At 26.3% G+C, this 26,916-nt stretch overlaps 3 protein-coding genes across 6 annotated transcripts in view; 2 read left to right on the forward strand and 1 right to left on the reverse strand.

The window, feature by feature from the left end:
* Positions 1-13,726, forward strand: part of LOC128959982 (inactive tyrosine-protein kinase transmembrane receptor ROR1-like) — a 32,579-nt gene extending 18,853 nt beyond the window's left edge. Inside the window, exons 1-6 of one of the 2 annotated variants that reach the window (XM_054306033.1) lie at positions 8,158-8,384; positions 9,362-9,641; positions 11,297-11,486; positions 11,550-11,783; positions 12,058-12,883; positions 12,950-13,726. In XM_054306033.1, the coding sequence (XP_054162008.1) occupies positions 8,206-8,384; positions 9,362-9,641; positions 11,297-11,486; positions 11,550-11,783; positions 12,058-12,883; positions 12,950-13,679 (2,439 nt within the window). In that variant the 5' untranslated portion in view covers positions 8,158-8,205 and the 3' untranslated portion in view covers positions 13,680-13,726. Of the gene's footprint in view, positions 1-8,157; positions 8,385-9,361; positions 9,642-11,296; positions 11,487-11,549; positions 11,784-12,057; positions 12,884-12,949 lie in introns of those variants that run through there. The other variant, XM_054306032.1, reaches the window with a different exon arrangement.
* Positions 13,727-14,974: 1,248 nt separating this feature from the next.
* LOC128959979 (protein MON2 homolog) lies at positions 14,975-23,294 on the reverse strand. 3 transcript variants are annotated; one of them, XM_054306027.1, is made up of 29 exons: positions 23,024-23,294; positions 22,774-22,965; positions 22,142-22,406; positions 21,979-22,079; positions 21,777-21,902; positions 21,502-21,702; positions 21,374-21,443; positions 21,251-21,302; positions 21,135-21,162; positions 20,544-21,040; positions 20,391-20,485; positions 19,985-20,322; positions 19,893-19,923; positions 19,587-19,830; positions 19,424-19,471; positions 19,181-19,280; positions 19,026-19,116; positions 18,911-18,970; positions 18,260-18,851; positions 17,928-18,188; positions 17,605-17,868; positions 17,360-17,527; positions 16,507-16,751; positions 16,383-16,438; positions 16,180-16,317; positions 15,997-16,114; positions 15,680-15,934; positions 15,354-15,597; positions 14,975-15,292 (listed from the first exon to the last, which is right to left on the reverse strand). In XM_054306027.1, the coding sequence occupies exons 1-29, from the start codon at positions 23,126-23,128 to the stop codon at positions 15,037-15,039; spliced, it is 5,241 nt and encodes a 1,746-aa protein (XP_054162002.1). In that variant the 5' UTR covers positions 23,129-23,294; the 3' UTR covers positions 14,975-15,036. The 3 variants fall into 3 exon arrangements, with proteins under 3 accessions (XP_054162002.1, XP_054162001.1, XP_054162003.1); XM_054306026.1 differs by having other exon boundaries at positions 14,976-15,292; positions 15,354-15,603; XM_054306028.1 differs by lacking the exon at positions 19,424-19,471 and having other exon boundaries at positions 14,976-15,292; positions 15,354-15,603.
* A 746-nt stretch (positions 23,295-24,040) lies between these two features.
* On the forward strand, positions 24,041-26,704 carry LOC128959988 (uncharacterized). The gene is made up of 3 exons (XM_054306041.1): positions 24,041-24,106; positions 24,718-25,982; positions 26,041-26,704. Exons 2-3 carry the CDS (start codon positions 24,740-24,742, stop codon positions 26,688-26,690), a joined length of 1,893 nt encoding a protein of 630 aa, XP_054162016.1. The 5' UTR covers positions 24,041-24,106; positions 24,718-24,739; the 3' UTR covers positions 26,691-26,704.
* The last annotated feature ends 212 nt before the right edge of the window (positions 26,705-26,916 follow it).

Genomic DNA, 26,916 nt, shown 5'->3' on the forward strand with positions numbered 1-26,916 from the left:
ACCCATATTAACATAATCAACACAATCAAGTGTTTCTCTATGAATACAAGTCTGTAGATTGCAATATACTGTATATCCCATGTGTTGTTGGCTTATGTATGTACTGTGTCTCAGTTGGTGTCTGGGTTTCAGTACTCAATAGTTAGTAATATTAAGTTTGTTAGATCATTGGCCACAACTCTAGCATTCCGTCCAGTTTTGCAAAAACTTAAGTCTCAACTCAAGGCTAGAAATTATTATAACACATAAATTATCTCAAAAGCATACAAATAGCTTATATTTAATTAAAATGATTTACTATTTTATTTGCAATTCAGCCAAACAGCAAACATTCAAAACAGTATATATTTATAATATATATTACTTATCATATAGACTATAGTATATACATAGCATAGTTGCAAATAATCACTTATGAATTATTATCTATCATCTATTTTAAACTCTAATATTAAAACTGTCAAATTGTGTATTTTTATTTTATGATTACTATTTTTTATCCTGTGTTGAATTTCAAATTAACCACAACAAATCACCAACATAAATTTAATTAAATTTATTTTTAAAAAATAACTTTATTATATATAATACTGTATAAAAATAGTATAATGTTAAAAATAAATAAATTTATATTTTACTGTATAATTTATTAAATGGAAACTAAATAGATATCTTATTCTAAGTAATTTATATTACATTATTAATCAATAAGTTATATCAATTAGGATTATAAATATAAAATTATTTAGCATTAAATATATACTGCAACAATGTTGTACTCAAATAAATTTACATTAATTTTTGTATAAATGAAATATAATTATTCAATTTATTTATTCAATAGTAAGAAAATTAACTAAATTAACACAATATTAATTCTTTACTTTCTATTAAGGACTGTATTATAAAATCTAAAGTAATTTATCCACTTTTCAAGTATTTTATTACTTTTCAATTTAATATTTTAAAGCAATTTTATATCAAATGAAATCGGTCTTTGTTTATACGATAAATTATTTTTCTAATTTAAATGAAATATAACAGTAAAGTACAGTTTTTTTGTACTGTTATTATTAGATTAAATTGTGTTTTATTTGGTAGATAACATGTGTTTGAATATTTAATAGCATAATTGTGAGCATATTATGAAATGTCTTATAGAGTTTTAACATTTCATTACCCTGAACATTTTTACAAATTAATTTCAAAAATTTAAATTAAAAAAAAGATTTTATTAATTTAATTATATCAATGCAGTGATTATTAAATGACATCTAAATGTTTATAAAATTATTAGTTTATATTTATTGAAAGTTTCACAGATTGGTTAACAGTTAGGGAACAAACAAATTCTTGAATAATACTATATTTGAAACAGTAATTCACATAAAATTTGAAATATTTTTTATGTGTTTAGTGAGGCAAATGTGACAGTTTTTATGGCGTGTTTTCAATTCATTTCTCATTAGATATTTAGACCCTAATTCACATCAAACATAGTATTAGTTATATAATATTATTAAAGAAATAATATTTTATTGAATAGTCGAGTGTTTATGAAATAAAAATATTTCCCAAAAAATAATGTAAAACTAATTTCAAAACAATTTTGACAGATATGTATTACAAACGATATACAGTATAAATGTATAATTTATATATAACATTGATATATCTTATGAATATAAATTCAATTTCAAATATTAGAAAATCAAATAATATTATTGTATATAAAATTGTAAATATCTATTTTTTAAATAAATATTTACACAGAATTGCCAATAGATAAAAACCATTTTCATATAAAATAGACTTTTCTTACAAAATAAAAATAGCAATAAAATAAAACAATATTTAAATATATATTTTCTTATCGATAGTTAGCACTAAGTCTCTATATACCAAAAAAATATTACAAAGATATAAATCTAATAAATAGATTTTATTTGTACTCATATTTCATATCACAACAAAATTGCTAACATATTTATCAATGAAAATTGAGTAAAGAAGCAAAAAAATGAGATCAAAGACAAGTGATATTATGTTTAGAAATATATTATTCTTATTTCATATTTTAAAATATCTATTACTTTTTATACCATTAAATCATATATATTAAGAAATAAGAATAGCCATTACTAATAATATAATTAGTTATATAAAGTAATAGAAATAATTAATTTGTTTTTATTTATTATTTAATATACTAATTATTTTTAATAACCATATACCGTATTATACTGTATAGTATGTATTACTAGAGTCACATTTTAAGACAAGTTAATAATCTACTTTATTTTTGGTTTTATGTCAAACATTAAATATATAACAATACATTAAATTTAGATATAACTTGAATATTGTACGATTAGTATTATTATTATTATTATGTAAAAGCGTCCAATTATTTAAATGATAAAATAATGATTTATATATTTTTTATTATCTGTTAATACTTATCCTAACAGTGTATTTACACTTAGATTAGTAAATTGTTAGAGAAATTGTCATTAAAAATATTGATGTTTTCATACATAAGTAGCCGTTTTGATGGAAGTATTAGTTGAGTGAAGTAGTCTTTTGCTGGAAAAATAGTGTTATAATATTACCGATGCTCTCCTCTTGTTATATAATAAGTACTTTATGCCACTTTGATTGCAATTTTTATGTTAAGCTCTACAAAACTGAAATATAAAATACATATATACTGTTTATTCATATACAGTATATAGTATATACTGTCTGTTAAATTGAAAATTTAATGTCACATTAGTTGTCATACCGTTATTGTGGTTATGTTAGTTTATATTTTATTATTGTATAAGCATCGTTATTATACCATAAACTTTTATAATATTATTATCATTAAATAAAAATTTTATAACACAAACAATATTATTATTATTATTTCTGCTATATTGAATTTTAATATCAGTAAAGCTAATAATCTATTTTATATAATAAAAATATTTTAAATATTTATAAGCAAAAAGATTGAAAAATACGTTTATTTCGTTTACGTTTCCTTTTTTACAATCAATATTTGAGAAATGCTCTCAAAGTGTTTATACATTACTAACAAATTGTATGACAGATGCTATTCATATAGTCATTTACTTATTATATATTGTAACTATTGTCATATTTATACAATTTATATAATGCATTGCAATGTAATCATGATTATTACCATTTATTTTATTGAAAAATAATGATTTTCATTTATATGCCGTTTTTTGCTAATATCAAACAAATCTTAAATCACATAAAAATACATAAATTTACCATATATTTTGCAGTGTAATCATAGATCAAAATGATGATCAAAATGTTATTTTTAAAAATAACATGATTTTTTTATTTGAACATTTAGTAAATTAAGTTTATTACATATAAATTTTGTCATAGTTTGTTGAAAATTTTAAGTTTATATTAATATTTGCGTTTATAAAGTATATCATAAGTTTGTTTTTATTTCAATTTAACTCTCTCTCTCTCTCTCTCTCTATATATATATATATATATATATATATATATATATATATATATATATATATGATAACAATTATTTAATGATTTATATATATATCATTGATAACAATTCATTGAAGATATAATATTCTGTTATAGTATTGAACATTATTGAGTATTTTAAAACAAAATATCTGAAAACATTATTTGCAAATTTAGTTGACTATTATACTATATATATATATATATATATATATATATATATATATATATATATATATATATATATATATATATATATTTATTTATTTATTGTAAATATTTCGTATTTTATTTTGTTTTTAAAGTAATTTCCGAATAAATTTTTTTTATTTATATATTCACGACATTTTTTCACATACTCTACGAAATGATGGATTTTCTTTCATTTCAAATAAACAGTGGAAACCTATCACTCAATCCACTTTAGATGAGGGGAAAGACAGATATAACGGATATATTTCACAAACGAGGAGTTTTGTATTTTGCTGGCAAATCATATGTCCGACACATAATAGTAACGCTTCTGTTATTTTGATATCAAAACTCCAGATATTGTAGTAAAGCAGTAGTAGTTATATAAGTAGTGATAGTTTATACGGTATATAATATATATGTATTACTATTATATCAAAGCAAACGATTACATTTGGGATATAAATCCCTTTGGATCACAGTTTCTTTGCTATAGATATTCAGCACACGTTTCCAGTAGTGATATCTCAACTGAATTACATCCTTATCCCTTATCCATCCCTCTAATCGTTTTTTGATTGGCTCCGCCTGTCTTTGTTGATGTCTATGTCTCTGTCTCTTCAGTTCTCTATTCTTCAGGTATTCCTCACTGTCTAAGTCTTACAAATAGATTATATTACTGTACTCTCCGATTGTCACAATACTCTCACTCTTTATAAATTATAAAATCAATGTTTATTTTTCATTTATTTGTGTTATATTTAAAAGATTAATTGTTAAATTAATAGAAATTTTAAACTCATTTATTACTAATTATTAGTAAACTCGTAATATTGAAACACAAAATATTTTATCTGTACTAATATTAGTTTTTTATTTAATAGTCATCTATAATGTACTTATATATCAAACCGACTTTCAGTCGTCATTCAAATCCCTTTGCTCTACAATATTAGTAAATCATTATTTTGTTTGATATATTATCCGACCTTAAAAATCATTGTCTTTTTTATAAGTAATGAATTTCTACAAAATATATTAATCAATCAAATAAATATTTTTTCTTTATTTTAATTTAATGTTGAATTATTTGTATAGCCATTTTAAAATTTATTATTATATGTTATAATATAATAAACATAATAATTATGTCTTCATTAATATTATTAATAGTAAATTTGAATGATTTATTTTATCTAATAATTATAATTAGTTTTAATTGAAATTTATTGTATTTATCCTACGATTCAAATGACGAGCTTATTAGCGATAAGATCAACGATTAAATGTTTAAAAAGAGTCCAAACAAGAGATGATTATTAGGAAACTAATGCCAAAACCATATGAAAAGCTTAAGTTGTAGTGTAGTCTACAATCTATGTGTTTGTCTCATATTTTTAAGGATCAATTATTTGCTTCATATTATTATCGTATTATAGTATAGTATATAACGAGAGTCAGAGACAAAGCAAACGATTTCAAAATAAGTCAAAAGTCACGAACACTATACACATCAATAGTGACCAAAATTGTGAGATTTACCTCTAAATGTATTATTATATAATATTTACATCAACTATATATCCACGTCTATAATGTATTTACAGATTTAATTGTTATTCAAGTTATAGATTAATATATAAAATGTTCTGCAATATATATATATATATATATATACTGTATATAATTAATTTGTATGTTTAACTTACTTTAACATGATTTGATAGAAACAATTATCTGGTGTTGATTTGTTGACACTAGTGTTTCGGTACTCACTTACTACCACTTCATCAGCACTGTTGCACTGGTAGTCAAAGACTTTGATAAATTAATTATAATTTGTGAAATTAACTTTAAAAATCTTAATAAAATTATTATATATAAGTTTTATTATCTACAACTACTGTATATTTAATGTATATAATACTGTATTGTTATAATTATATACTGTATTATAAAAATTTATATATACCTGTAGTACTGTTTGGTCACTATATAAAAGCCTTTTTTCCGTTGCTTTGCTTTCGACTAAATATTATATATGATATAAATAGTGTATTTCAGACAACAAATGATTGAAAGACTATTACATGCAATCAAATCCATCATTAATATGCATACACACTGTATATACAGTATGTGTTGTAATGCAAAATATTTGTAAAGTGTATATCAATCATTCAATTGGTTACTTATTGAATTGAATCATCAATTAATTAAAATTGATAATTAATTTTTTATAACTAAAATTCTTAACAATAATAAATTAATTGGAAATTTTTATTTAAATGAACTACTAGTACATACAGTAAACTCAATCTCCAAATATTTGTGTTTTATTGATAATTATTTTAAATAATTAATGCGATTTATAAACTAATTTATAATACTTGTATTTATATAAATACAGTATTAATAAAACTTGTTATATTTTAATTTTTAAAATTTCATATTTAAGTTTATTTTTCTATACAAATTTACTTATTGACATAGAAATTATAGTAACTAAATTATTGTCAACTAAAAGTTATTAGTATGAAATAAATAATAAATTAAATAAAATAAAATAAAAACATGAAATACATTTGTCAGACAAAGTTTTATCATTGACTGTTAAACTCCATCTATTGATTGTTACATTACATAACACTAGATTTCCGGTGAAAAAACTATTATTGATTGCTTTCAAATAAAATATTTGCAAACTTTTAGGAGTATTACAGATCAATGAACTGAAGCGATGGTGAATGTGTGGCACCCAATACCACACATAAGCACTGTTAGGCTTGAGTTAAGACCAACGGTTGATGGCATAGACGATAGAGTCCGTGCAGATGACCGGCCACTTATCACTGTCAACCAGTTTTTGGCACTAAATCTAAGCAAATAGTGAAGGAAGTGTCAAATTTCATACTGTGTTTTGATTTTTTTGCTTCAAAAGCGACTGAATCTGAGTCCTAACAATATAACAAACTAATAGCCAAACAGCAATCCTAACAATATTAGTGTTTATGACTCGTTGATTGTTTGCAGACTCACTGTATTTCAGAATATTTGGTTACTTTTGAAATATATTTTATAAATACTTTAACCAATGATTAGTTAGATTTAAGTTTTACTTAGAAAACAAATGATAAGATATGTTGGATGCGATGCTCTATCACATGATTATACTGTAAATCAATGTGTACTTTAAGTGCCTTATCTTATACTACACTCAATAAACATTGAATACTAAATATTCTGTGTTTTCATAACCACACAAGTTATGAGTTTTTGTATCAATAAATGATTGGAAAGCAATGAAAAAGATTAATAGTATTGACTGACATTTACTGCTATAATGAGATCTTACATTCATTTATACGGATAATAGCTTTTCACCTAAAATTTAGACAAACGCCTCGTTATAACTCTAGAGATAAGTGCTTTTCAATCAAACTATTTCTTGAGATTAAGAGAAATGCCGCAAAAATGGGAGACAAATGAAGGGAAGGGTATGGATGTGATGTTAGGAAACATATTTTGTTGGCTAACATACAACTAATATACCAATTCTATACTTCATTGCAAAAATTCCAGTGAAAAACTTTAAGCAATTAAAAGTCAATGATTTATTGTTTGTCGGCACTAATACTTATTCGGAGAATATATTGTAAATTTTGAAAGACTGGGAGGACAGGCATCCTATCTGTACCTCACCCTCACACTCATTAACATACAGTTACCCTAACTGTTGTTTTGGTTTTTTAAAAATGAGTTAAAATATTGCAAACTTAAAAATTTTAAATAATTCAAAACTTTCATAACTATAAATATAATTTTTATTAAATATTCTAAATTATAAATTTTAATAAATACTGTTTTACTTAATATTTTTTTCTATAATATAGTAATGTTTAGCATTCATTTATTTTTTTCGTAACTTTCAAATAATGATTTCATTATTGATATTTAAAAGAAGTGTTAAAATTGTAACTTAAAGAGTGTGTAATCATTTGTGATGATAATCAATATGTTATGTATTGTCGATATAATATGTGTTAACATAATGTACTTTTGAGTATAATATATGCAATACTAAACTCATAAACAACCAGATATTTGTAAGCAATGATCAATGATATACAATACGCCAAAACTCCATCTGCTCTTTGGTTGACTCAAATCAAATACAACTCAATATAAGTACTCCAAGAGTACAGTACTGTTGAATCCCTGTTTCCAAATGTTGTCTTTGTATTACTCATATATATGTTACTATGAGTTGTTTTGTTCTCAATTCTCTCTCTCTCTCTCTCTCTCTCTCTCTCTCTCACTCACTCACTCACTCACTCACTATCTGACTGTCTGTATATTGAAAGTGTGCGCAAAACGTGTGTTTAATGTTAACTAATAGGGATGCAGAGTCTGCAGACTCTGGTGATGGCATTACTAAGTGTAGGAAAACTGCCAAAAATAAAGGCTATTCTCTCAGTTCATACAATTTTGAGTCAAATGGCGTTAAATACTTTGAGTCTGTTTTTGTTTATTTATATTACATTATCATTGGTTGAGTTGATAATTACTGTCAATTCTGTTAATGAGACCGACATTACAATTGTTGTTGAAGACAGTGATGAGGTTTTATCCATTGATGACGAGTGGAGATCAGTAAATCACGCGAAGAACATAAGGTTTGCTTAAATGTCTGCTTATTATATATGACAACAACTTGTCTTCATTTGACTGCAGTTTTTCTCAATCAAAACATTTATTGCTAATTATCTTAATGTATGCCTAATATGAACACACCTTTAGCTAAATGAGTCTTTCAATCATCTGAACTGTTATTAGTGAATCACTAATAGTTATGGCAATTACTATTACATTTGAAACATTCAAATACATGTTATTTTTTCTGTTCAATAGTTTGTTTCTATAAAACTAAATGTGTTTTTTCACTCAATTAATAGTAATAATGTCTAATTCAATGACAAAGTAATTCAATTGTTAGACCAAATGCAACACTTACTGTGCAATTGTTTGGATATTATGCAACTGTTTAATAGATATTACTCTTAAATAATAGTCATTGAATTTGCTATTCAATGAATCATTGAATTATTAGTTTGAGACCATTTGCATAGTGAAGACCACGCGAATCATAGATAATAACTGCCATTACATGAAAATCAAATATTATATAATATATTATATAAGGAATAAAATGCAAATGTTGTCACTTTTGTTGATATTAAATAAATGTATTAATGTTTAATACTTGGTTTATCTTTAAAGATTAGTGTATTATACTGTATACAGTATAAGTTAGTACTAAACATAATATAATGTACTGTAATTGTATCGTTTTATACATTGTTTAATATTATAAATATTGAATATATCATTGATTTTATTTAAATTTATTAATATATAATGTAAATATAATTTGCATAATTTTCATACATTATTTCTACAAAAATCACAAATGGTTTACAATGTTTAATAAAATATTAATATATTTTGAGAATTTAATCTTAATATTTATAAATACAATTAAAGAAAAAGATTTAGTTTTATTTTATCAAAATATTATGAAAATAGTGAAACTATATTAATGATAAACTAATTGAATGAAAATTAATTAATTTTAAATGATTGTGTTATACAGTCTTCCGAGTGTCAGTGATGACAATCCACCCGAAAGTGGCGAAGGATTCTGTCAGGTATACCGTGGAGTTACCTGTTCTCAGTTCATCCAAAACCGGACGATATATGTGCGGTCAATGACTAGTCAGGGCTTTATGGAGGATAAGTTGGCCAAAGCTTTCACTGTTATCGCCACTTCACACGACGTTTCACTTCAATGTCATAGATATGCCATTTCATCCCTTTGTTTCTTTGCCTTTCCTCTCTGTGAAGACAATATGGCTGAACCTACACCCCGACAGGTAATCATATTATATTATTTATACACGATTTGCTAAATTAAAATATTATCATTTATCCGATTAAATGTTTTGATTATATTAATATTATGCTAAAAACCAGTTTTATTTAATGAATAATTAAATTTATTATAATATAAAATTATTTAATTAAAAACATAAATATTAAAATAATTTATTTCTAATCACCAAAGGATTGTTACGTAAGATTAACATAAATATTAAATGTATAATACGTTATCATCTAATACTATGATATAAATGCGATAATACTATGATATAAATGCTATAATACTATTTAATATGAAACAATAATATTGAACTAAACTAACTATTAATATAAATAATACTACGGTTTCAGTTGTGACATAATATTTATAATATTTACAAAAAGATAATATCATATAATTTATTTAATATAATTTTATATTAATACTTTATTTATTAATATATGATATAAATAAAATAATCAATTAATTTTAAAGAAACAAATAGCTTAGAATGTTAATAGGAATTAATATATTGTTGTAAATATAAATAATTAAATTCATTATCTGTAATAATCATGTTTTTATTTTTTATTTTTTCATTTAATTATTTATTATTTATTTTTTTTAATTACAATAAATAGATTAACTTACATTAATATAAAATATTTATTTAATATAATTTTATAATAATATATTTATAGTTTATATAAAATTTCTATAATATCTATAAAAAAAACTTGAATTAATTTATAACAATGAGAGACAAAAAACAATTAAATGACATTTGTTTAGAAACATAAATTGGAAATAATTGTTTTCAAAGTGGGTGTACAGTATATGTCAATTGTGTTTAGTTTATACACTTTGTTCATAAAAGACAAACAACAAAAATATATTGTTTATCATTTATTATAATAAATTTAAATGCAACAGAGAAACTATACAAAAAGCATAATATTAATTTTCAAAATAAATAAAACTATTTAGAAATATGAAGCCATAGTAACTTTGCAATACTGTATAGATTTTTGAAGCCCTAATACTTGTAATACTAATACTAATACTAATACTAATACAGTGTACAGTATATCAATATTAATACAAATCAACATTAATATACAATATATTACTTGTATACAGAATTCACAAAAACAGAATAGTTTATTATTAATTATAATATAGCTATCATTTAAAACATTTAAATTAAATTTTTGTTAACATTTTTTCTTAAAAACTTTTACTAATAATAGAAGATTTTTTTAAAGAATTTAAGTTAATTACATAAAAATTAACTAAAATTTAAGAATTGTAAACATTTATAAATTATATGTTTTATGTTGTTTTATACTATTAATATACTCTATAGTAAATAGTATGTAATAACAGTCTAATGAGTTTTTGAAATGAATCAAATGAATAATTTGTATTTATATTAACTGCTTTATTGTGTATTTATTATATAATTTAAATGTTTTTCTTTATTTGTTTAACATAAAAGATAATTTACATTTATTTATTTAATGAAATGCTTATAATTTCTATGAATATTTATAAAGTAATTACTGATAAAATTAGTCAATAAATATATATTGGTTTAGTTAAGATTTTATTTTAGATTTTTCAAAGTTTAAAGTCTCATATTATATAAATTGTTTTATTTAACTTCAGGTTTGTCGGGACGAGTGTGAAGTACTTGAAAATAACATTTGTAGGATTGAGTACACTATCGCTAAAAAGCATCCATTGATAGGCCAGAAGCAGATACTGCCGGCTTGTGAAGAATTACCACCAATTGGTTCCAAAGAAAGTGAAAACTGTGTCCGATTGGGAATACCTAATACTGTTCAGGTGTCACCCGGTATGACAAAAAACATTAATAATTTGTTGCAAAATTGCTTAAACAATGTTACTATTATTATAGAGCATACATGTTATACAAATATTGGTGAGGGTTATAGGGGAACGTCATCGCGTACCGTATCGGGTCAGGAATGTTCATATTGGAGTCACCAGATATTTTTACGGACTGCCGACTATCCAGAGCTAACGGGTGGTCATAACTATTGTCGTAATCCGGGAAACATGGAGTCGAAGCCGTGGTGTTTCATCAATGATCCCGAAGTTAGAAAAGAGTATTGCGATATTCCTCAGTGTTGTGAGTATTGATTACTATATTTTATAGATATATCTATTGTTCTCTATTGTAATATAATAATTATATTTTCCATTTATAACACATTTTATCATTTTATAACTGATTATTATTATCGTTTGTAATGGAATTTTGTTGTCAAATAAGTTCCCAAAACTCTGTCTTTAAGTATAACATAATATAGATGTATATATAATGTGTCTACAAATGGATAATATATTATTTTTAGTATAAAAGCAATAATTTATATTCATATATGTTTTTGGTGTCAATTTAGTCGATCAATACTTCATTTGGTATTACATCGCACCGACAGTCGGAGCGTTGGCTTTATTTTTACTTTTATTATGCATTTGTTGTATTCGTCGCCGTAATCGCAATAAGCCTTCATCACCGGTAGTATCACTTAATGGCACCAAAACTGGTCGAACTCTGGCCAGTCCTGGGTTTAGTACTAACAGTGCCCGTCGTAATCGGGGAAACAATACTCTTGAGATGAATGCTTTATTGCCACAAACCAGACAAACGACAAATCGGGTCACAGAATACTCGATGTCATCCATTCGTTTTGTACAAGAGTTGGGTGAGGGAGCCTTTGGTAAAGTTTATAGAGGAGAACTGGTTATGACTGCCGGTGCCATTGTGCCCATTGCCATCAAAACACTCAAAGAAAATGCTACACCAAAAACACAACTCGACTTCAAACGAGAGGCTGAAGTTATGGCAGACTTACACCACCCGAACATTGTTTGCCTATTAGGTGTCAGTCTGAGAGAGGATCCCATGTCTATGTTGTTTGAATACATGTCCAAAGGAGACCTTCACGAGTATCTCATCTGTCACTCTCCGAGATCTGACATAACAAACCGTAAAGATGACAATCACCAACTTTTAGAGATTCAAGATTTTCTTCATATCGCTACACAAATTGCTGCCGGAATGGAGTACTTGGCCGGACATCACTTCGTTCATCGAGATTTGGCCGCAAGAAATTGTTTAGTCGGTGAACACATGACTGTCAAGATATCAGACTTTGGTCTCTCTCGTGATATCTATTCCAGTGATTATTATAGAGTCCAGTCTAAGTCACTTTTGCCTGTCAGGTATGTACTGATTGACAAACATATAAGACAATACTGTAATGTTTTAATAAATGAATTAATTATTAGATGGATGCCTCCCGAGAGCTGTTTATACGGAAAATTCACGACTGAGAGTGACGTTTGGTCTTTTGGTGTCGTCCTTTGGGAGATATTTAGTTACGGATTACAACCTTATTATGGCTTTACAAACACTGATGTCATTGATATGATACGATCGCGACAACTACTTGCCTGTCCTGAAGACTGTCCGCCGCATATCTATTCATTAATGATTGAATGCTGGCATGAGATCCCTAACAAGAGACCATCATTTCATGAACTACACACCCGATTGCGATCGTGGCAGGCCGTCCACAGCAGGACTATGACTCTACACTCAACTAATAGCAGTCATAACAGTGGCCATAGTGTCCATTCGGGTCCTCAACATCTGAATAATTACATAACTAATCGCACAAATAATACAACGCAAGCAAACAATCACTTCCACTCATACCATCCCCTGTCAACACCAGTTCCTATACCGACACCACCATTGAGTCATCAGTCTCATTCAACTAATCACTCCCAACACCAGCAGATCCATCATTTCAATAGTCCCAATCCAAACCTGAGAAATGGTTTCCCAAATATAGGTCAACCACTTCCTAATAATAATACTCACGTGAATTCAATGTTTCACTTTCACGAAACCAACAATTTTCACAATTCTTCGAGTTCTTCGAGTCGACCCAACACTCCTAACACCAGAAAAGTATCGATTGGTGCAAATGCTAACCAATTATTACATTCCTAATTGTTTTCATATTTCAAAGATTATATAAATTAATAATTTAATAATAAAAAAATAATTATTAATATATATGTTGAGAATCTCTACAGTTATTATGAACCACTTATGAAGCGAAACACTTTTTAACAAATTGTAAGATATTATTATATAAACTAATTAACTTAACAAATGCCATAATATACAACATAATTAATTTGTAACATTTGTTGCAATTGATGTTATATACAATTATTGTATAGTATTTAAAAATGTAGTCATTTATAGATTTATATTCAACTTAAACTAAAAAATATGTGAAAATAAAAAATTCTCTGACTATAGAGGATCGGGTGCACAAGTTTTATACTTTTATAGATAACTACTAATAATATAACATAAATTATTACAAATTTTATATAACAATATTTATTATTGAAAATCTTTTTTTATTAGTTGTTTATTGTGCTTTTTTGCAATTTTTTTATTTATATAATTATTTGATATAAAGTTTAATTGTCATGAATGTTTTTGTCGATTTATATACATTTTGTAAATACAAATTATAAAAACTTATATACACATAATTAAATTTTATTTAGATTATAATTTAATCTAATTTTTTACTATAAATTTACCGAAATTTTTTGTAACTTTTATATTTATTGTCATTTAACATAAACTAATTGTAAATATTAAATTTATATGTATATCACTAGTCATTATTATGTAAATGAGGTCAAATTTTTAACAAGCTAAAATATATTGTATACATTTTGCAAAATATTTATAAGCGTATTTAAAAAATAACAATTTTGTGTTTTCTTTATGAAATTAACTAATATATTGATTTTAGTTTTGTTTTTATTATTTTTAACAGAAAATAAATATTAATTTTAACAATATTATTAATATCTTTGATTTATTTATTAATATGTAAATTACAAAATATTATTATGAATTTACATTTGTATTTAATTTAGTCAATTGACAATAATTGCAATTACTGTTCCGGTAATATATATTTCGTCTATTATTATTAGGAAGTCTTGAGTAAGTATTGCATAACACTATATGATATAAATTATTACAAATTATAAAACAATTTATTATCGTAAATAGTTTATTATTCATTATTTAAATAATTATTGTATATTTACATACATATACGTACTGTATATTAGATATCACTTTCATAATATTTACGGTAATAAAAATAAGTCAACTTTTATAAAATAATTTGCTTTGAAAATATACATATAAAATTTTTATAATTAAAATATTTACATATAAATTAATTAAATAATAATAATAATATAATTTATTATAAAATTGATGCAATTGATAGTTACATCAAAATGAGATTTCAGATAATATTGGGGACTTAACATCCATTGTTTAATGACTTTTGGGGAATAGGATGCGGTGGTGATAATAGGTCTGAATATTGATGTAATACTTCCCGAAGCGATCGATTAACTTGTACTGAGTTAGATGTCGTACAGTCAACTATGTGAGGGTATAATCGAATCAATAGATCCCAAACATGTGGTTCCACACTATCTACCGGTGCTTTCTTTAATGACACGATTAAAGTGGCCAATGCTTTCAAAACAAATGATATTTCCGCCATTCGATGACTAAATATAAAATAATCAAATACTTGAACAGTTATAACGATTGATAATAATAATAGCATACCGGGGTAGAGGACAGGGACAAAGTCGTTCATCCTCTACATATTTAATAACCACATCATTAAATCGTTGAAGTATTGAAGTGACGGCTAGTTTATTGACAATTCCTATGTTGTGATCCGGAGTTAATTCATTTGCTGACGTCTTCATGAAAAGTCCCGGATTGTCCTTCTGAGCCAAAAATGAAAACTGCAGTAATGTCTCAAAACAAGTCCTCGCAAACTCTTCGCGTAATTTTCGTGACGATTCTGTATCTTTCGAATAATTATATCAAATAAAAAATATTGAAATTATTTCAATAAAAATCATTATAAAAATTAAAATACTGACCAACGGGTGAACTATTGGTTGCCGAGTGAATCGACCCTTTATTGAGAAGTGAAACAATTTGTAAAACAAACTCTTTTGGTATTTGAGAGGCAAATGGCATAATTGTGTCACGAATTAATTCAACTATTTTAACGTCAAGTGATTCATCAAACTGTTGCTCTTCCAGAGTCTGAGTTGATGGCGGTCTCGATACTGGAAATAGGAAGCCATCAAAACAAAGGGCTAAATCAGCCCAAATACCAATAAAATCTGATACTATATGTTTAGAAATTAAAATCATTATTACCGCTAATTTACTACAGACTCATATATAGTACCATTAGCCCGAGCAACTGGTAATCCTATTTGTAATACAGTTAATAATGTATTTACAGACAATTTCCAAGTTGTTGGCGAATGACAAGAATATTTCAGACACAATGATATCTTTAACGTCTGTTTAAAATAATTTTAAAAATTATAAAATAATCTAATAATTAATATATATATATATATAAAACCTTTATAATTGAATGAAGAATATGGGACTTAATAACAATTTCTTCGTTAGCAGTCTTCTGGTAAAGAGATAATGCATTTTTCAGAGCTCTTTCTCCAAATGCTGTATAAGTATTTGAATTAAGAGTTGACAGTTCACTCTAATTATAAATAAATAAATAAAATTTTAATTCATTTTTCAAACAATAAATTGTTATTTTGTTACAGTTATTAATTGCGGAGAAATTTGTGTTTTGACAAACACCGGCAGTTGAGGCGGAGCTATAAAAATAATGAAATTTTTGTTTTAAAAAATTGAAATTTATATAATTTCATGAAAATAAGATTACTTATGTTAACTGCATAACATGAAAGGGCTAAATATTGATTAAAAATGGACGGCAAAAGTGAATTGAGATCAGAGTCGACTAATATCTCTTTTTGAAGAGTTTCCAAAACGAATAAAATATTCTCTTGTAATGGAGTTAACGATTCTGACATCGAAAGTGATAACATATACGGCAAACTCGCGTCGGTGTTCACCAATGGCACCGATAATGAGTTTTGTAAAACATGAGACAATTTGTGAAAATCACTGAAAAATTGATATTTCATTTATTTTTTGTGCAAAATATCAATATATATATATATACTCTATTTAGATGGTGACAAAATCAAGTTGATATGTTTGAGGGTTTATATCTCAACAATAGTATTACTAAATATTATCAAATTTGGCTTAAATATAGAGAAACTCTCCTAAAATTACCATAAAATTTTCATAAAATTATAATTCGTAGTTTTGGAGTATTATAAAAAATTATGAAAACTTACATTAAATATAATGCTTAACAATGACAAACATGTGTCCATCAGTTGAGCACTCAAGTGAACTCCATTGGGTTAGACATTTGATTTGAATAAATTAATATTTAATTAATAGTGAGACCAATGCTGTTAACTAAAGTTCTAAACTGATGGTCACATTTGTTTTTTATTGAAAATTTTCAGATATTATTATATTACTGCAAATCTATCAATTATAATTTTATGAAAATTTTATGGTAAATTTATGAGGAGTTTCTCTATATCTTAGCATAATTTGATAATATTTAGCAATACCATTGTTGAGGTGCAAAACCGCAAACATTGTATCTTTATTTTGTCATAATGTGTGGGTATATATAACAGTATATTTGTTACCTTTCAGTAAATTTGTGTTTTATGTAAATAAACAAATAAGGAAATAATTGGATGAGTGATGTCAAGAATGCTTGCGATGGCACATAAACTAAAGACATGTCAATGTTTTTATTTATAGCATCTGATGAATCATTTGACATTTGTGTTGTTGTGTATCCAATATTATACCTACAGGTAATAAAAATAAACAAATATATAACTAATTTATATTAAAATTATTAACTTTTTATTATAAGAAATCATACCATGAATTCCAGGCGGAGTCCCATAAAGTTTGCGAACAATTGGATTCTTTACTATTATTAGCGCTTTTAGTCAAACATAATATTTCTTGAAAACATTTAAGCGCTGAAAGAGAAACCTCACTATTCTTATTAAGAGCTGATGACTCTATAAACTCTAATAATAGTATCCAAGTCTTGTAGAAATCATCGGTATTAACCAATAAATCTATTTTTAAGCTTAAAATCCTTGAAACACCCGATAAAACTAATACTTGAGTTTCAGACCTGTTTTATAATATAAACGTTTATTATTATATAAAATATTTTTAATTAAAAAAATATACCATTGTTTTTGTGCTGTATTTCTTGAATGATGCATAATAATAGTAGAACTGGCACTTCCCATAGTTTTACTGTCAGTAATTTTATCACTCGATGCCAAAACAGATAGTTGTTTAACTCGATCTAAAAGTGTGAACAAGACATCCCACATAACGGATTTCCATGTTTTAGCCTCTAAAGTGGATCCATGCGTTGAAAGCGTTGCAAACAGTGTTTGAGCTGAACTTTTACGTACTGAAGCTCGAGAATCAGTACAGAGATCACTAATTAAGTAATCAGAAATTATTAGTAATTAAAAATATTAACAATTAAGCAAAATATACTAATTTCTTACCCCAATCGCATAAATAATGCCATCCATAAGACATCAAAAAGATTTAAATTATTTTTATCACATTTTTCGGACTCATTTTGATTAACATTTTGTTCAATAAGTGACTTAATTTTGTTTTGATTGGTATGTAAAAAGTCTGCAATATTCCAGAGTAAACCAATTGCTGTTAATGATGTATTTAGTTCTTGACTTTGAGAACCAAATTTGGCGGTCGTGTCCACACATAATACCAAACAATTAGTTGGAATCAAAGCTAAAAAGTCTGCTATTATTAACTGAAGACATTGAAAGGATAGTCTAATAAGATTTTCTGTTTGAGTTTCATTTATTGCGCCAACTATTTCAAAGATTTGAGTCCAACCGTATGTTAATATGTCTCCATTTGATTGTAAAATCTGAAGCACACAATCCAATTGTTTTTGTCGTATATCTGAATGATTGATATCAGAGAGTTCCTGAAGTGGAGCCAAAAACATAAATTGTTTGACAGTCGGACCCGAATTGTTAGTTAAATTAGTTATTGTTGTCTCAGAAATTTCAAACTCTGGTTTATAATTAGTCTCCGATTGTGTTTGAGAAAGAGCTGACTTTACTATAAATATTATTCATTCAATTAATTTAATAATTCTATTATTTTACACAATTTATTACCTAAATTACATAACGCTTCAACACCCCATTCCCTCATTTTAATGTGTGGGTGAGCGCACACTATTGAAAAAATTTAATTAAAATTAAATATTATTTATCAAAAATATATTAAAACCTTCCAAGAAATGAGAAGTCATTTGTTTCCAAATAACATCAATTCTGTTGAGATTAACAATAGCTGTCTCCATAAGCTTTGCGACTGCAAACTACAGTATGTGATACATAAATTAGTAATAATTTATTGAAATGTTATAATAAATCAATTATTACTAGTGATGGTTCCCTATTGTTATATGCAATATCCATCGATTCTTGCGATAATTTCACCAAAGCGTTCACCAAATGCATCAATGACTCAGTTTTTAAGTATCTTTTTTGAAACAATAAACGTATGATAAGAAACTTTTTATGTAATAAACACTTTAAAATATAGTTTATATGATATATTAGCAAATGTTATTATGTAAATGGTTTTGTGAAACCTATGACCGGTATAAAGCGTTAAGCACTTACTGGGAACTATGAAAAACCTGAGACAACAGATCGCCTACAGAAGCATAGCTGAGTAGAGGCAGTAGGAATAGGATTGGGTTAAAGACAATAACATTTATTAATGATTTAAGAATTGAAATGAAAGGCACAATAATAAGACCATAGATTGCATTCAAATACTTACTGTGAAGACTCAAAGAGTCGGGATAACATTGTTGAAAGCATTGGTAGATCTGACATCGCAGCAGTTGTTATCAATGTGTTTGTCGAAACACCCGCTTCAGTACCAGGTCTGCCAATTTTAAGTGAACCACCATTAGTTGGTTTAAGTCCCAATATCCACACTAAATGTTGTAAAGTTGTCAAAATAATATGCCACGAGTTTTCATTTAAGACGGATCCCTGAATGTTGGCCACTGTCAATATTGCTGTTTAACAATAAGTTAAAGATAATCATTTAAATTTTACTATAAATCAGATTTAATATTACCATTCATACACTGAAGATTTTTCGATGTTAGCTATATTTTTAATTAAAATAAAAATTTAATTTGGATTTTATATAATTTATAAATGACTGACCAGAACAGGTCCCGGTTGGGTATTCTGAGTAAGCGATTGTGTCGGTAAAGGAGTTCCCACAGCAATCACCTGTTGTCGAGTCTCACTCGACTCATTTGTACCCATATATGGATTTCCAGATGTATTTTGTGAATTTTGTTGAGAAATTAAATTTGTTATATTTATTGAATCGCTTTTATCTAAACTTGTTTTACGATTAGTTAACTTTGAATTATTATCACTTTTTTGATTTAAATTAAGAACAGATAAACTATAATTTGGAGGAAGAGATGACTTGCAAATTGATGTAAGGGTTGCATCTCTGGCCTCATCTAATTCGTATATCCCGTAGAGACCAGCTTTTAATATAAATACATTTTTTGTAAACAATTAATAAATTTTAACTATTGATATAATATAAAAATACCTAATTTTTTCATTTTGCTTAAAATTAATTCAGTTATTGCTTCATCGGTAGAGGCATCCAATAGCAATGAAAATGCACCCAAAATACCACAACAACTAAAAACAAATAATTGTAATTAATTATCTAAAAAAATAAATTGTGTTTAAAACTAACGAAGCGCTCAAAAGATTTTCATGAAGAAGTCGTATGTCATCATTGAGAGTGTCGACAACATCCATGTGTTCATTAATGTTATTAACTTTATTTTTTACATCTGATTCAATAACATTAGTTATATTGTCAACTATTTCCAAAACACATGCAAATGCTGAAGATAATCCATGTCCTTCAGGTGCAGTGGGAGCCTCTAATTTGTCCAATTGTTCAATAAAGTATGGCTTATATTTTAGTTTATTTGTATTGAAAAGAAGTGGTATATAAACACCCCTCAAAAGAAAAGCTGGATTTGAATTATTTGTGTTTGAAATGGGATTTAAGGAAGAAGTTATCGAAGAATTGGATGTAACGACACTGGGATTTGAAGTGTTGTTATTGTTAACAATTGAAGCGATTAGACTTTGAGTGGTAGACGAATCAACAAACAGGAACTGAGACTTTATATATATACACAAAGCGTTTACAATATCACGAAATATTTTTGAGCTGTGAGGCTATTAAAAAATATATATATAGTATATTGTTTATATCATTTCTATTAATTATTAATATTATATATAATAAAATATAACTATAAAATTTACATACTTTCATGTCATAGAAGCGACATAAACAACTGTTTAAAAATAAATTTGATTATATTTTACTGTATATACTGTACATTTAATTTACAAATAAATTTTAATCAAATTATAATTTAAAACCTTATCAAATTCGGTTGAATCATACGGTAAAATGCTTCCAAAGCCATTGAACCTAATAATTAAATATTAAACAATTTAATAAATAATAATACATATTATTTAAAATTAAAAGTTATGTCATACGTTGCCAAATAGGTTTGTCAGACTCTAATGATTTTACTAAAAGTGACAAAAATATTTCGCTTTCCGTTATCTTAAAATTAAAAAATATTTAATTAATTATTTTTTAAACAATAACATTAATAACATACAAGCATTGTATAAAACTTTTGGATCAAAACTGAAACAATTCGCATCAAACGCACAGTTATGGGCCAAAAGGGTTTGTCAGTAGTTTGTAATGCATTTGTTTGCAAATTCAGTGTTTGAGTCCGTAATTTAGTGTTTGGAGAAAATAATTTGATAACTAATTGACAAACTCTTTCTTTCAATAGGAAACTAAACTCTTGATGCTATTTCATATAAAATAATATATTATTATTATTATTAAAAATCATAAACCGATAATAAAAACAATTAATAAAACCTTATAGAAAACATCCGGAAATGTTAAGAAAATGAGCTCTAATAGCTCTAAACCGAAAGTTCGCGTCATTTCCGTCAATCCGGTCAACCAAAAGGGTTGTTCCGCATTAACCAATTGTACCAAATCCTTGACAATTATTATTTTATTTAAAGGATTTAATTAGAATTATTATATTAAAAATATATTATAAAACCAAAAATACCTGAAAAAAGTAAAAAGCGTCTGAAGCTGATGGCTCTAAACAACTTGGAGTGTATTTTCCGGTCTTTATATCGTCAAACTTAATGTCATTATTTTTATTCCCTAAAAACAATACATCACTATTACTATTACCGTAATTTATAAATTATATATTATTTCAATACCTTCGGGTAATGTTTTATCTTCGATCTGAACTCTTTCAAAAATAGCTGAAACTAATTGACGAATAGTAGCAGAAGCGGTGTTATTAGTGGTAGAATTCTTCGTAAAGTGAAGACGAAAACAGAGAGACAATGCTTTGGCTAAACTCTCGCCTTTAACTATACTGTTGGTTGTGATCAACAAAGTGATGGTTTGTAAAAGTTTTAACTCTTCGACACCGCTTTCCATTAGATTCCATAAACAGTTCAACAAATTATTAGCCGCAGTCTAACAGTCATCAAAATATACAAATTATTTTATCACAAGACTATTAGTACTAAATTTAGTTCATCACTGCAAACATTTTTACTTTATTTTGAGATAAAATTAACTAAACATTAATATATGGTTTTAAATCTATGTATAATTTGCATAAAATATTAAATAATACTAAATTTCAATTTAAATTACTTGTAATAATATTACTAAAAGTAAATGTTTTTAAAACTTCTATACATTACCGACAAATAATTGGTTATGTATTATATTTTTAAAAATAATTTATGCTTAAAAATATAACTAACATTGAATTTATCAAATTTTATAATATTAATAAAATAAAAAGTTTAAAATAAAAATGATTTAATGACAATACTTGATTGATTGCTTCAAATATGATGAGCTTCTGGATGGCATTGAGACAAATAAGACATACTTTTGACACTTTAGTATCACATCCCATGAAGAATGGTTCCATTAATTCTGGACTATCACTCATAAGAGCGGTCTTCAGATTTTGTTGTCGTTTGCAGACATTGCGGATCTTAACGATTCCCGATTCGGCCGCCTATTGGACACAATCAGAGTTATTATTAACTTTAATAACTGGTATTACCAATGATTACCTCTTTGACCGGCGAGTGTTTCTTCTTGGCCTCGGCTGCCAACTGATGATAGTATTGTTCAATTGTGTCCACAAGTTTGCGGTCACTCGCACTCAACTCACTCATTGTTTATCACCAAAATTGGTTCAATACATCAAACAATATAAAAATTAAACTAAATTTAATTCAATATTCAATTATAGAAAAGTGACTAAAAATATGACAAATTGTTTAGTTTTTGATATCACATGAGATTAGTTGTAAAGTGAAAGTAATGTCTAAAACATTGAATGTATTTATATATTGTATTCAATCAAACAAATGGTAGACTAATAGCTAGTGTTGGTAATTTTTTGCAATTCAATTTTCGATTGCCGCAATTGCTGAAAATTGCTTGAAATTGCTTGAAATTGCGCGCATGAGGGAATGTATAAAAATTAACTTTGACAACGTTAAAAATTTGATTTACTATAGATTAAGATAATTTACTAATTTATTATTATTTTTAACATGGTTTTAGATGGCAACATTTTATGATAAAATGATTAAAATTTATATAATTAATTTATGTTTTTATTCATATTGCTTTACCATTTAAATTTTGTTAATTTTTAAAAAATTATAAATTGTTCTATGTTACAATTGCGATTTTCGCAATCGAGCTTTTTGCAATTGCGGCAATTTCACGCAATTTCCGACCAATGCAATTGCGCATTTTGCAATCGGTACATCACTACTAATAGCCAAAGCAATCAAAAGTATTATAAATATTAATATTTATTGACATTTGTTTACATTGAGTACCAAAACATTGAACTCTATATCGAAAAGCATTTGAGTGACACATCAGTCACTCATTCATTGCATTTATAATAATATTATTTCAATAATACACACAACATATGACACAACACATCATCAATAAAATACGTTATAATTATTAATACAATAATAATAATAATTATTATAATTATTGTTTTTATACATTTTGTATAATAAAGTTGACATCAATTGGTGACCAATTGTTTTCATTGAATTCTAACTTTATTTTACTATAATTTGCTAATTAATTAATTAATTAATTATTATTACAGTATTATTAAAGTATGTAAATAATACTATTTTATAATATTGTATATCATTACTAAATTTATTATAAATAGTTAATTTATATTAAATTATTAAATAAAATTAGATAAATAACTAGAAAATTTGTATCAATAATCTATACATTTATCTATATCTTAATCTATATTATCTCATAAAAGTTAATTAATATTAATAATATATTTTATTGAACAATATATCATATGATATTTATTAACTAAATTATTAATTTTATATTTTGTTTTATCATTATTTTACTGTAATATAAAATAAATTATAATATGATATATTGTTGAATTGTTGTCTATTTTAATGAATCAATTGCTATAATATTGTATTTCAATATTTAATTGAAAACAAAACTAGAGATTGATTTTTATATACAATACTAATAAATGATTTAAATAAATGTCAAAACAGTTATTGCTTTTACATTGAATCTCATGAGTGATGCAATCAATTGAATTGATTGAACAATAATAAGCATATAATAGAATTGCAATACAATTGTGTAATAACTGCTGTATTATATAATACTGTATATTAACTATACGTTTACTAAACGATACAAAAAGTTATTTATATTTTGGTTTCTCTTCATTTGTCAGCACTTGAAGACTTGATTCACAAATGGCCTCAAAGACTGTCACTGAGAACAAAGCGCCCACTTTTGGCACTTCTGCTGATCCAAGGGTTGACTTCTTCTTCCATATCATAGAAGACGCACAAAAAGACAAGACATTAAAATTGGTGAAGAAGTCGTGGAAATGTCATTCGTTGGATACTTTGAAACTGATGGCTCATATGAGGGATTGTCGTAATGGGAAAGGCATTCGCAGACAATATCACATGTGTTTGGTTTGGCTTTTCAACAATCAGTTCCCAACACTAATGGCTAATCTTAAAGAATTGGTTTCATTTGGTTATTGGAAAGATTTGCTTCATTTGCTTATGATTTTACTGTTTGACGGACACATTCCCGAGTATATGGCCAAAGATGATGGATATAAATCAAGTGATCGATCTGTCAAAAGAGGAACTGAACAAAAAAAGAAGTTTTTATTTCCAACATATGATCGATTGGTGTTAAGAAGTCTCAGAAAAGAAAGACAAAAACGAAAGAAAGAGATGAAGGCTGCCATCAAAAAGACTAAAACAGATTCAGAGGACATTGAGATGAAAGATGTGACCAAAGAATCGGTGAACGATGTTGTTATGCAAACCGTTGCGAACAGAGCTCAGGCATTACAAGAGAGTCGAAAAATATTTGCACAAAAGAAATATGAATCTAATGTTAAATATCGTGAACTTTATGATAAAATTGTTGATTTATTTGCTAATCAATTGAAGATTGATTTGGAGAAAATGGCAAAAGATATCAAATCGATATCATTGGCCGGGAAGTGGGCGCCAACTAATGCCCATCACTTCGATAAATATCTTTCAATTAGTTTACCGATTGGCAAACGTTTGTGTCAACTGACGAATAAACTCGAATTGAAAGACAAACCGAAAGATATTTCAGAGTTTTATCAGAAGGAAGTTTGTGCTCCGATTCGCAAATATCTAAAGATTCCCGAAGTCTTTATGGCTTCAAATCAGTGGTCAGACATCGACTATAGTCGAGTCGCTTCCAAATGTATGCAAAAGAATAAGTCTGTGTTTATTAAATACGATAAACAAAGATTTGAAGAATACTTAAAATCAAAGGAAACCATTGCCGGTGCTGTTCTTAAACCCGTCGAACTCGTCAATAGAGGCGATAAGTTCTTATTTGAGGTTTATAAGCAAGAAATTACCGAAGAAGAAAAATTAGAGCGAATGGTAATTGAGAAACAATGGCTATCTATTTGCGAAAACATCAAAAAGAAAGGTTTGATTTTACTTAATGTTATTTTTAAAGAAAGTCTATAATTTATATCATTAATCAGGTGGAGGTCTCTTTGATAATGCCATTGCTGTTTGTGATGTCAGCGGATCAATGAATGGCACACCAATGAGTGCAGCCATTGGTCTCACACTTCTAGTAATGTATTTATCGGCTGAACCGTGGAATTCACTCTGTATTACATTTGCCGAGAAACCACAAATTCATTTCGTGGACAAGAAATTATCGTTTATTCAAAAGTTGAGATCACTTCATAACATGCAATGGGGCGGAACCACAAACTTTAACTCAGTATTCAATTTGATTTTAAACAAAGCGGTCGAACAGCGCCTCAAAAACAATCAATTACCTAAAGTTTTGATTGTGTTCACAGATATGGAGTTTAATCAGGCCTTTCCTAATACAAAGATGACTAACTATGAAATGGCCAAAAAACAGTTTGAAAAAAGAGGCTATAAATTGCCTCCAATTATATTCTGGAATCTCAGGTCAGATAAGACATCGATGTCAACACCCGTCCAAATGAACGAAATGGGAACCGCATTACTGTCCGGATATTCGGGTCAACTCTTATCTCTTATTTTAAAAGCCGATGACTTGGAAAATATAACCCCATATTCAATGATGCGGTCGGCTATCGATAACAAACGCTATGATAATCTTTATGTTGTTTACGAAAAAGAAAATTTATAAAATTGTATAAATTTAGGGTTTAATATAAATTATGTATATTTATTTTTAAAAATCAATACAATATATTAAATATTGTAAATAATGATAATAAAATTTAATATTAAATGAATAAATATAAATATTCTTAATAATTAATAAGTGTTTTATTTTTATTTAATCGGAAGACAATATCTCAAAAAAAATAAATAATGAATTTATCGGAATGTACTCAAACATTACATGATTT

Source organism: Oppia nitens, unplaced genomic scaffold (genome assembly GCF_028296485.1).
Source record: "Oppia nitens isolate AA-2021 unplaced genomic scaffold, nextdenovo-longstitch-racon4-pilon3 scaffold4_pilon_pilon_pilon, whole genome shotgun sequence".
NCBI lineage: Eukaryota > Metazoa > Arthropoda > Arachnida > Sarcoptiformes > Oppiidae > Oppia > Oppia nitens.

Excerpts from the sequence above, each read along its gene's own strand:
- LOC128959979 (XM_054306026.1), bottom strand. The coding sequence starts at position 23,128 with ATGAGTGAGTTGAGTGCGAGTGACCGCAAACTTGTGGACACAATTGAA. Across the intron at positions 22,407-22,773 it reads TATTTGAAGCAATCAATCAA|ACTGCGGCTAATAATTTGTT; the intron begins GTATTGTCATTA and ends GATGACTGTTAG. Across the intron at positions 21,041-21,134 it reads GTCGCTTCTATGACATGAAA|CCTCACAGCTCAAAAATATT; the intron begins GTATGTAAATTT and ends ATTTTTTAATAG.
- LOC128959988 (XM_054306041.1), top strand. The coding sequence starts at position 24,740 with ATGGCCTCAAAGACTGTCACTGAGAACAAAGCGCCCACTTTTGGCACT. Across the intron at positions 25,983-26,040 it reads CGAAAACATCAAAAAGAAAG|GTGGAGGTCTCTTTGATAAT; the intron begins GTTTGATTTTAC and ends ATCATTAATCAG.